Source organism: Spinacia oleracea, mitochondrion, assembly GCF_020520425.1.
Source record: "Spinacia oleracea mitochondrion, complete genome".
Taxonomy (NCBI): Eukaryota; Viridiplantae; Streptophyta; class Magnoliopsida; order Caryophyllales; family Amaranthaceae; genus Spinacia; species Spinacia oleracea.
This window is the reverse complement of record NC_035618.1, coordinates 277,604-290,000: the sequence shown is the minus strand read 5'-3', so window position 1 is coordinate 290,000 and position 12,397 is coordinate 277,604. Positions and strand designations below refer to the sequence as shown.

Here is a 12,397-nt window from a genome sequence, read left to right as displayed (position 1 = left end):
TAGTGCTGATGCCTCTGAGAGATTATAGGACCGAGAAGCTTTACTTACACAGAATTGTTGAAGAGCACAGCAGAGAGCTCAATCCATTTTCGGAGATCACTTGTAAGTATGGTCAGGAAGATCCATGGAGCAGGATCTGTAGAAAAAGCATCGTCTGGTGAAGCACCTGAATCCACAGGGCAGTCTCCACTACTTTACGTAGAGTATATACCTGTAAATCCGGACGAGACAGGCGATGCTTGGGACTAAATAGAGGAGGTGTAGTCTCACTGGAAGATGAAGGACAAGAAGACTGACAGATAGGAGGCAATGGAAACAAAGGTTCACGGGGAAAGAGAAAGACGAATTGCGTATATGATCATCTCATTCATCGAAGACTCTCGCCCTTTTCTTTCTTTAAGAGACCGCTCTTGATCTGGGCGGGATCTATCAGTAGCGGCATTCTCTGGCAAAATCTTCATTTAATTACCATAATTCCGATGAATCCTCACTCCATCTTTTGCTATTTTTACAATAGTTTGTAATGTATTTAAGCAGATCTTGGAGTGAGTATTTTCATTCCCATTGGCTTTTCTCTGTGAGCCGCCCCGATCCATCAGATCAGAATGATGAGGGGGAGCCTTAGAACGAGTCAATGAGGACATGGTATTATTTATTCCATAAAGCCAGTAAGGGTGCTGAGTCAGGAGAGAGCAAAGCAAGGTATGAAGTCGCTAAAGCGAAGCTTTTGGGGAATTTGACTTTTTTTTTCTTTTTTTGGAGTAGCTATATGCTTAAGACATGCAAGTCGGTCAGTTCGCCCTTTTTCAGTAGTTAAGTCATCGCTTCAAATCCGATAACGCTTTTCTTTTTTCGGGCACTATAATGTTCTTTTTGTCAGTTTGAAACTGACAGGCTATCAGGACCTATGGAACACCCTAATGGGCAGGCTTCCTTTGTCTTTAGGTTACCGGGCCTTATTTCGCTTTTGTGCTTGGGAGGGGGGGCTACTTGGTGCCCTTTGACTTTTTTTTCTTGGGATGCGGGGATCCCGGAAGTTGGAAAAAAAAATGGCTCCGTCTTCCGCCTCCGGATCATCCAGCTCGTCCTCGTGGACGGGGGTCCTAAACGAGATCCTTTCTAACGAGACTACTACTGACGACACAAGTAGCACGTCGGCGAATCGGAGGTCTTCGAACCTCGTGCGAATCCAGCCGCGGAAGAGGCAGGGCCATCTAAGCGGACTCCACCTGTAAGACCATTTCCCTATGCCGATGACCAAGTCATTGGTGGGGAGTCCCTAAACACTATCAACCAAAGGCCTTTCAAAGTCTTGCAGGCTAAAAAGCATGCTATGGGTAAGGAGATGGAATTGAAAGATTACCAATTCACTCGGATTCAAGCCGAAGACCTATTCGAGGTCAAGGTTGAGATTATCCAAATCATGGCGGGCCTTGACCCGACGGGGAATTTCGTGGGAAAGGGAGCTCGAGCTTTCTCCATAATTCCCGTACCGCCACGGGAGAAGAGCCCTTGGCGCGACTCTATGCCCTATTGTATTGGAAGACCTCAATAGGGGCGGAGTCCAATCCGAAGCCTTTAAGCTTTTGCAAGACAAAGTCGTCCGGCGACATGATTTAGATTCGCACTCGGAGACATAGTCTTCTAAGTTTCAATTTGTCTTAGGTCCACTCCAAAAGCTTCGCTTAAGCGACTTCGTTCCTGGCTCGATGCGCTTAATGAAAGGGAAATCCCTAGATTAAGAAAGAATTTCCTTTGTAATTAAGCAGCATCCTTTAAGTGAGTTGGGGGGCGGCTTTGTATAGTAGGGGTGCGCCGGACCGCCGACGAATAATAGGTACCCTCACCCCAGGCAGAGTTAGTGAGCCGTGTAATAGGCGACCATTTCGCGCGGTTCGGGGGGCACTTGAGTCAGCCGCCGGCGCCCGACTGCGTCTTGACCCCTATCCAATTTTTGGGCCAATTCCCTCTTCGTACTACCAAAAAATGAGATTCTTGCCGAATCCGAGTTTGCTGCTCCAACCATTACCAAACTAATACCTATTCTGTTTAGTACTTCAGGTGCTTCTGTTGCGTATAATGTAAATCCCGTAGCGGATCAATTCCAACGAGCCTTTCAAACTAGTACTTTTTGTAATCGACTCTATAGCTTCTTCAATAAACGCTGGTTCTTCGATCAAGTTTTGAATGACTTTATAGTCAGATCGTTCTTGCGTTTCGGGTATGAAGTCTCATTCGAAGCTTTAGACAAAGGTGCTATTGAGATATTGGGCCCCTATGGTATCTCGTACACATTCCGACGATTGGCCGAGCGAATAAGTCAACTTCAAAGTGGATTTGTTGTGCGAAGAGTGCGTTATGACCCGTGGCCGCCTGCCCGGTGGGGGCGGCTCCTCCGTTGTGGGTAAACGGGAAACCCGACTCTACGAACCCGAGGAAAGGCTGCACAGCAGTAGTAGGGGCGTGAAGACCGGAGCTTTTTGTAGTGCTAGCAAGAATGCAAGTGAATCAATTTCATTCCCTAGCGAGTGAAGTGCTTACGCCCCTTTAGAGAGAGGGGCCAGCAAAAGAACTCGTTCTTCCATTTTTAGATCTTTCAATTCGTAAGATCATGATAGAGTCCCCTTTACTAATAGAAAAGGTTAGGGGGCTGAGCTGTCTACTTCGCGAGCCTTCTGTGCCCTGTTTTCCTTTTTCTTCCGTCCACGAGGTTCTGAAAGAAAGAAAGGGGCGGCTATCTGGCGGGAGTCGTTTCGGTTGTATGCCACGAGGTCCCTATGGACAAGGGGACAAGTGAATTCTCGCTTTTGAGCGCAGGCAGCCTTCTACCATCCATCCCATTGCATTCTATCGTCTCGTATTGTACTGTACCGTATCAAACCAGATAGATCTATTGAGTGAGAGAAAGGTAGTGTAACTAATTCTATATTCTTTCCATCTTTTTTGATTGATAGGGATCCCCATTCATTCCCGTCACTACGGATTGATTGTCCCTACCTAACTACATGGTAGTGGTCTAGAGAGCGCAATTGCTAGAGCACGGGAGAATGAAGAGTAATGATTTCAGCAAGAGCAGCCGGACGGACTAGTATAGTGAGTCTAGTGACTACTAGAGTAGAGTTAAGTCAAAAGGTATAGCAGCCTTTCCGAGCGAGCCTCTGGGATCTCCTGTAAACCCCCATGATGTGGTAAAGGGAGGATATTAGGGGAAGCAGTGAGTGGAGATTCTCCTGCAGAGAGCCGGATGAGGGGAGACCTTCACGTCCGGTTCGGAGGGCGGGGATATCCCGACCCTACTATCATTATGCCTTTGCAATGTTACTTGGTTCAACTCTATTTGTGACCTTTTCTCGTATGTGGGACTTTCTATCTTCTTGGGTAGATAATCGATCGTCTTTCATTTGGATAGTGAGTAGTTTTTATAATAATAAGTCAAGTCAAGAATAATAATCGAACTGGAGGAGCTTGCCGGGATGGCTTGGTAAGCAAGCAACCAGGCGCCAACTCCCAGTTCTTTCTCTTCTTTCTTTTTTAGTTTAATGACAGTTCATCAAAACAATTGTCCAAGATAAGATTGCTAGATCGAGCACGCGACGCGCATAGTCTTAAGCCCAAGAACGGGTTGTATCCTTTTAAACATTTTGACTACTTCCAAAAGCTTCGCTTTAGCGACTTCATACCTTGCCTCTTCCTTTTCAGAGATCTCGTTGTTCTCTTCCCATATTTTTTCCATACTTTCGCAGTCTTCTTCATTATGTTGTTCGCTTACTTTCTAAGGTCTAACCTTTCGCTCCTTTACTGAAAAGGCGCGTAACGCCGGAATGCTCATTTTTTTTTTCTAACTTCAAGGCGGTCTTCTTCTAATGACAGAGGCTTCCTATAATGGAGGAAGTTGCTATATGGAAAAGCTTCGTTCTACCCCTGTTATGAGTCTGAGGTCATCGGCCTCCGTTTGCGTGGGTTTTGGAAAGTTTTGATCCTTCATTTTTAAGGTTGGGGACTTATTATACTTTAGAATATTAAGATCTTCCGGTGAGAAAGAGGAGCCCCTCCTGAATCAGGCCTCAGTCTTTCTCATGTTCAAAATATCGTTCCTTGGCTAAGTCTGAAAGTAGGTCCCACCATGTCCCACGTAAGAGAAGGGTCCTCTCTCTCCTTGTGAGAATTCGTATATTCAAGACCTTGTGCTGAAGTGGCTCATGGAGTCTTTTTTATTTCTCTTTAGTAAATCGTCTTCTTCGGTCATAGTAGGGCTATGCCCTGAATGAAGGATAGGACTTTTTTTCTTATCAATACCAATACCAAGAGAGACCCACGGAGCGGTAAGAGATTCAGACTGTGAACCTTACGATTTTCTGAGCAGTTGGACTTAAAAAGGCCTAAAGAGAAAGAATTCCGAACCCCTTGTTGAGGTTTCGGGAGCGTTCACCGAATCCAGTCGTCCCCTTACCGAAGAAGGCCCGACGTCCTCTCTGGGATCAGTGCTCCCTCTTTTTCGAGAAGCGGCCCCGGCTTCGCTATTTTGCTGGCCCTGACCTTCTGAATAAGGCGACAGGTTGAGATACTTTTCCCAACCCCCCGAGCCACTGTTACCCGAATCCGCCCCAGTGGGCATCATCCGAAGACCTACTATTTCGGAGACTTCCTCCGTAATGAGGGTCCTTGCAAAACAAGCTATGGCCAAGGCAAGCCCCCCCGGGAGGCCCCAAAAAAAGAAAGTACAGGCGAGGTCTCCAAAAGCTTCGCTTAAGCGACTACATACCTGTGATGTTAGTATTCGTATTACATACACTGATGTAAGTGGAATCAATCACCTAAACGAAAAAGGATGGTTCGTTTTCTTCGAAGAAGACTACATATGTCATATGTAATTTATATTTAGGTCTTCTTCCTATCAAACTCAATCTACCTATGGTGTGCAAACCAAGGGATTGGGATGTAATTCCCCAACTCAAAAGATTGAAGCTATTCAATAACTGTCGAGCTCTCTGTGGTGTATGCCTTCATCTTATGAATCCTAATGGTGTACGCAGTACAATGGAATTCCATTCCCTCCTAATATATTAGCTTTAACTGGAATTCATCCCACTTTTTCTCATGAGCTAGCCAAAGATAAAGATCTTTATCTTTCTTAGGTTTAGGGGGGGATTTTTTCCCACCGCATACAAGACGAGTGTACTGCTCGTAAGCAGTCAGTATACCCGAGATCCTTTCATTCCAAGTTGCCATCATCTTCTTGTTCTTTTTTATGCTCTCTGATTCTAAGTTTTCAGCCTCTCTTTTGATATTACCTTACTGGTAGTGAAAGGTTCATTAGAACTATGTTCAAAAACATTCATATAGATGAACTCGTTGATGATTGAAAGTGGAGGCCCATGTTACGAAAGACGCCGTAAAAAATCTTTGGTATAATATAGCTATATATATTCCGCTGTTGTTAGAAAGTTCTCGTGAACTGTGTATATAGGAGCGTCTTTTAGAAGACGCATCCCGTCTACTACACTCATTGCAATATGGGCATCCTTTTTTTTTATGAATTAAGTTTCAAAGGGTAGAGATTTCTGTCTTCTTACGATCTCTCTTAGAAGAAGAAACTCTGAGAGTAACCCGACGCCTCTTCTTCTTCTGATTAAGAAGATCATAAATACTTATCTGTATTGGTTCCAAAACCATATAATCTTGTACCGTGGTTAAGTAAGGTATCAAGATGATGAAGTGAGTTAGTCGGACTGCAACTGGATCTAGCGATTCTTACAAAGAAGTAGTACTTCCCAGGAGGAGGACCTCGGATCCCTCTGCTTCTCTCGTAATGGCTACTTGATCTATCAGAGAGAGACGTTCCTAGTAACTCTGGCCGCTCTTTAACCTCTATTCTCTTGGGAAAGAAATTCTAACAATCGAGCTCAGTGAGGGCTCAGGGTATTATCTTGGCAAAGAAACAGTCCATCCCTTGACCTTCTTTCTGCAGCCAGGAAATAACCTGATCTTTGATTCTAATGATTTATAAGAGAAGACCATGGGAAAAAAGAAAGGCTCTAAGTCCTTTTATCTCCCTAGATGGTAAAGGTCTTAGCACTTACCCTCGTCACCTTGCCTTGGATCCTTACTCGCTCTTGGGATAGGAATGAAGCCAGTGTCCCTTCCAGTCCGATCAAGAGTTACGATATCCATGTGCACGTGAAAGGGACACTGTGAGGACAGAAGGAGCTGCTATTGAATGCAAAGTAACTGTCATGCTTATCCGGTCTTAGCATCTTAGCATACGGCATTACCTCCAGGCGGAAGCCGGACTCCTCTTAAAGAATCAGCTCAACTTAAAAACAGTTTCGGGACTTGTCCAACAGCGAGTCCCGAAGGTGGGGACTTATTATGAGATCATCAGTGATATGAAAATAGAACTGGGTCCGGATCATCCCCTCGTCCAGGTTGTTCTAAAATCCAAAAAATCATGAATCATATAATATATATAAGATATAAGAGGGGAAGAATCGACAAAGAATGACGAACATAAAATCGTGAATGAAAAAGCGTTAGGAAAAGAAATTCTCTAGTCTATTATGTTAGAAGGTGCAAAATCAATGGGTGCCGGAGCTGCTTCCAATTGCTCGGAAATTCTCAGTTATATGGGGGGCTTAGATAGTGAGCAAAAACAATTGATCAAGAAATTGGTAAACTTTCACATGAAAGAAGGTAAAAGAACGAAGGTTCGTGCTATTGTTTATCAAACTTTTCATCGCCCAGCTCGAACTGAAGGCGATGTAATCAAACTTATGGTTGACGCCGTAGAGAATATAAAGCCCATATGCAAAGTAGAAAAAGTAAGAGTAGCAGGTACTATTTATGATGTCCCCGGGATTGTAGCCAGGGATCGTCAACAAACCTTAGCTATTCGTTGGATCCTTGAAGCAGCTTTCAAACGACGTATATCCTACAGGATAAGCTTAGAGAAATGTTCATTTGATGAGATACTGGATGCTTACCGAAAGAGGGGAATTTCGCGTAAGAAAAGGGAGAATCTTCATGGACTGGCTTCCGCCAATCGAAGTTTCGCGCATTTCAGATGGTGGTAAAGTGAAACTACATAAGGAGCTCTTCCTCATTCAGTCAGATTATTCAGTAAGATATGCTTTGACCATTTTGCTTTTTGTATGAATATTTATATAGAAAGAATTCCTTATACTCTTTTCTTCATTGAGTTGGACCAAGAAAACTATAGCGCGTGAGCGCAACTTCGCCCGTTGCTTGTTTAGTCGCTAAAGCGAAGCTTTTGTTTACACGCTAAAGCTATGCTTATGGAATCCATAGGAAAAAAATGACCTTATGTATCAAAGTTTTTTCCAGAGTTAGATGTCTCATTCCTTAGGGAGTGAGAGGGTAAGGGGGAGAGGGTGGGTGGCCCCTTACGCGCTTTTTTAGTAGGAGTTCAATTCGGATGGAACGGAAGCGTATATAGGAAACGAATAAACCTTCTGCGTTGTCTAGTAAGATTTTCATAAAAAAAAAGAGAAAAATGGAATAGGGATGTAATAGCTAAAGCTATGCTTTTGGGATTGGAGTCTGAATAAGATCAGCAGGAAACACAATGATAGGGCGTCTCAAACAGAGGCAGTGTTGCAGAAAAAATCTCTTTTTTCTTCTTCAGTTAGTCAAAATTCGGTCGATATCGACAATCCAGTTCCGCGGGAAGGAGGCCTAGAAAAGGTCAGCAGGCAAAAAAACCTGCCTTTGACGCTACGCTGTGCCGAACTGCAGCGGGATGCTAGTCAGGGACAGGTTCCGGTCACTCTTTCGAATTGTGGTGGCACGGGAATGAATGGGGGCGGTTTTCATCTCATCGCCGGCGTGTGGAAGACTAGTGCATCCAAGCACAGCGCAGCCAAGAGGGTCCAAGATTGCTTCGTCGAATGGGCTGGCTGGGACGGACATCGATCTTCGCTTCGCGGGAAGAAGAAAAACCACCATCTCGCTCTTTCCTTTCTTCGGTGCTGCCTTTTTCTTTGTGTTTTGGCCTCCAAACAAAGTTCTTATCACCATCGGGCTTATCCCTTTTTATTTGATTAGCAGCAATGAGATAGGTTGATTTTGACTCAAAGTTACCATATGCATCCAGGCCTACCTATCAGGTTTGTGAAAGGCTAACAAGCAAAGCATATCTTTTGAATAAAGCAGCTTTTGCCACTGTTCGTGTAGACTTCCTTGTGGTTCCATCAAACTGAACTGGGTCTAAGGCTATAATCTCTTCAACGGTTGAACTCAGGGCTCAATAGCCCTTTTTCGGTCTTTTAAGCAGGGTTGAATTCATCTGTTGAGAGAACCAATTCGCTTCTAGTCTTTTTCCACTTCCAAACCTATCCAAGGATTCGGCCTCAAGCGCTTATTCTTAGGCCTATGACATCTTACTTAGGTAGCAGCAATACAATAATGAAATGCAGGACCGAAGGTATTAACAGGCGGAAGACTTCCAAATTCAGCTAGCTTCTCCGCAAAGACTTCCATCTGCCGAAAGACGTGGATTCAGCATCCAATCCATATCAAAAGTCCGGTTGATCCAGCTATTGAACACTCTATCAAGTTTTTCTCGTACTTGCGCGGATGCAAGCTTGATCGGAGAATCCGTGGCGTGGTAGCTTCTTTCTGTTCCAAAGTAGCTGCTCATGAATGTGAATGAGTTTTATAAGAGAAAGAGTAGACGTCGAATTGAGAGTTTATGCCTATATCCCCCGATCGGGCTTAGATTAGAGCATTTCACCCGTCCTGGTCGAGAAGAAATGCTCTAGGAAAGGAATGTAATCGCTTATGCGAAGCTTATGGTTTGACTCTGTCAATCTTGAATTAGTCTTGAATGATTCCGTCTTCCGGGGTTGTAAGATGAAAGTCACAGTAAAGAGTTGGAAAGCGAGTGAGTGAACTAAACTACTAGGAGTACAACGGTTTAGGCTTTGCCCAAATAAGAGTTAGCACTAGTAGGGCTAGTGGTGATCTTTGCCCAGGTCACACAACTCATCTATAATACGAGACACCAGCCTTTGAGTTCCACTTTCGGACATGACAGAACGAAGATGAGATTTCATACGTGAGATCATCCTTTCAACCAAGGGGAAAGAAACCCTTATTCTGGAATTACCCTTTCTTAGCAGGGATAGGGAGAGTAGGAAATTCACCAAAATAGAATAGGAAACAGTGCTCAAACACTGCATAATCCATTCAGTGAACCTTTCAGGGAAGCCAAGTTCACTCAGCATAGTTTTGAGAAAAGGCCATTCAATAGAGTCATAAGCCTTTTTCAAATCAACTTTCATCATGCATCCAGGGGAGCTATTCTTCCTAGAATAACCTTTTATCAGTTCAGAAGCTAACAAGATATTATCAGCTATGGATCTTCCAGGAATGAAACCAGCTTGAGCACAATTGACCACATTACCAACAACAGATTGCATTCTAGCAGTGAGGATTTTGGAAATGAGTTTATAGACTACAGAGCAGCAGGCAATAGGTCTATAATCCCTAATACTAGAAGCATTCTGGATCTTAGGAACCAAACACAGTGTTGTTGACTTGTTTAAGCATTTTACCTGATTCAAAAAACTCCTTCACAGCAGCATATACATCATGTTTAATAATACTCCAGGCTTTCTGAAAGAACAGACTATTCAATCCATCGAGCCCTGGTGCCTTATTGATATCAATACCATGCAAAGCTTCATCAATTTACTGGTTTGAGACACTTCTGATCAGAAACTCAGCATCAGCAGCTGACAGTTGATTACCTCTCCTAACAACTGATCAATTCCCTGCAGACTCTTAGAAGCTGTCCCAATCAAACCTGTGTAGAAATCCTTAATTTCCTTTTTAATCCGTGTATCAGTTGTGAGCTTTGTACCAACAGCATCATAAAAAATGTCAATACTATTCCTGGTATGCCTCTCCTTCATAGCACTGAAGAATAATTTTGAGTTTGAGTCCCCACCAAGAAAACTATAGCGCGTGAGCGCTACTTCGCCCCAAAAGCTTCGCCTTAGCTATTACATTCGTTGCTTGTTCCATTGTATTCTCGATTTCTGTTTCAGAGCAGATTCTCAAATAAATAACCATTTCTTCAACTCTTGACTAATGTTCTTTTCCTCCAAGTGAAGGTTACTATGATCATTTGAAGCTGAGACTGTACCTCATCTAGGTCACTTCTGAGCATCTCAATTCTATCATGAATGTGCCTGAATTCCTCCTTATGCAGCTGCTTCAACTCAGCTTTCACTCTTTTCAGTTTATGCCAAACTTTTGCCATCGCAGAACCAGAGAAAGGACCAGCCCAACAAGCACCAACCACACTATCAAAATTGTTGTGATCAGCCATATAATTTAGGAATCTAAAAGGCCTCCCTCCTTTATCTTCCTCCACTGTACAATTCAGAATCACTGGGCAATGATCTGATAATGCAGGATTCATGTACTTAGCATGAATATCACTATACTTCCCCATCCAAGCATTATTACCCAATGCTCTATCGATTCTACTCTTCACTCTTCCAACTCCAAGGCCTTTATTAGACCATGAGTAATACCAACCTGAACTATGAAGTTCCTTTATATTATTAGTGGTAACATATTCTAAAAAGTCTCTGGTTTCAACCTCTTGACCATTAATTCTATCTATCGAGTAAAGAATAGAATGAAAGTCTCCAAGAGTAACCCAAGGCTCGTTTATCATACTCCCAGAGATTCTCTTCAACTCGTTCCATAGGGAAGTTATAGTAACAATTGAATGCAAACCATAAACTATGGTAACAAAACAAGAAAACTTTTCTTACATTGCACATAACAATGAAGGATCTGCTCATGAACAAACAAAACTTGCACATCCACATCCTAGCCACCCTCCACCCTTCATTAGCCTCCTCTATAGGGACTTGAACATGGTGATTAGGTTGAGCACCAGCATGCTGAGACTTCTTAGCCACCCAGACCTTCTTAGTTTTAGCAGCAACACCTTGTAGGAGCAGGAACCCATTTCTCACATGAGTGTCCTACCATTTGACAATCCTGACAGAACGGAGGGGTCCAATCATACCTCTTGCTTGAACACATTCCCTTTCCCGTCCTCAATCCAAATACACTCAGGAAGAGCGACAGTAACATCCATTTCGACGAGCAACCTAGCAAATGAAACTCTAGCCTGAGTAGTAGTGCACTCATCTGCATACAACGGCACACCCAACAAAAAATTCGACTAAGGGAATCACTCCCCCAACAGTTCAGTGGTAAATTAGGGAGTTTCACCCAGATTGGAATCACTTTAAGAATCTCCTCATAGAAAGAAAAATTAGCAGACCATGGTAATCATTGGTTGACCAAAAAACGGATGAGGTCCAGAATAGACAATCTCATTTTTATCATCAACAGAACAAAATTGAATGAGAAAATTGCATCATGCAGATACACAGTAGGCTTCTTAACATGAGTCCAATTGCTTGAAATATATCGATTAACAGATGCAATTTTAGGAATATCACCAACCACATACATGACAATAGAGGCAGCCCATTTTTCCGCAAGCAAATCTAACTCACATTGTTGTAATTGCGCTATTTTTTTACCATCCAAAAGCATAGCTTTAGCTATTACAAACCTTAAGCACAGGAGCAACAAAACCAAGAGGCATACCTTTGGAGGCCAATTTTGCCCCTGCAAATAACCCTGACCATGGCTTCTCAGGCAAGCTAGAAGGCCCCTCCATCTCCAATCGTCGATTCACCATCCTCTGAGAAGGCATAGTGGCTCTGTGCATAGCTTCAATCGCATCTAGCACTTCATCAGATACCTGACCTGCACTGGGGTGAGGAGGCGCAGCTAAGCGACTTGATTGCCTTGGATTCATTGTTTTCCGAGTTCGCACCAGCACTACTCGAAGAACTACGCCCTAACGCTTGATCAATCGACCCAATCATCACTCGTAACTTCTCTACATCATCAATAATCGGAGGATTAGCAATGGTAGCGGAATTGGGGGTTATCACGGAACTCGCAAAAGTGGGTGGCATCATATTTTCTCTCTGAGGGTTTTCCGGCACAAACTGGGGTACAGTGGGTGTAGGAATTGCCGTCGGAACTACCATCGTAGGATTCTCAGGCTGATGTTTCTTCTTCCTCGCCATTGGAGATTGGGCGCACGATAGCAGAGCACCCTAAACGTGCGCTGCCAGAGCTCCAAGGAGAAGAGCGTGGATTTTCAAAATGATAGAACTGGGATTTCATCCCCGCTAGGTATAGATTTACCCTGGGAAAAGAAATGCTTTAAATAAGCTTTAACCTCAGGATCACTGCAATTTTCTTTTATCTCGACTAGAAAGATTCCCCTTCTGTGCAATCCCCGTGAATAGTGTCCCCCACCTTCAAAGAGAAT

General features: G+C 43.5%; 2 protein-coding genes across 2 annotated transcripts.

Moving 5' to 3' along the window:
• Positions 1-1,946: 1,946 nt before the first annotated feature.
• nad5 (NADH dehydrogenase subunit 5) lies at positions 1,947-3,447 on the top strand (one part of a trans-spliced gene, as the record gives it). Coding sequence (YP_009414541.1) covers positions 1,947-2,342; positions 3,298-3,447 — 546 coding nt within the window.
• Positions 3,448-6,623: 3,176 nt separating this feature from the next.
• On the top strand, positions 6,624-7,070 carry rps7 (ribosomal protein S7). Its single transcript has one exon. It carries the CDS (start codon positions 6,624-6,626, stop codon positions 7,068-7,070), a length of 447 nt encoding a protein of 148 aa, YP_009414563.1.
• The last annotated feature ends 5,327 nt before the right edge of the window (positions 7,071-12,397 follow it).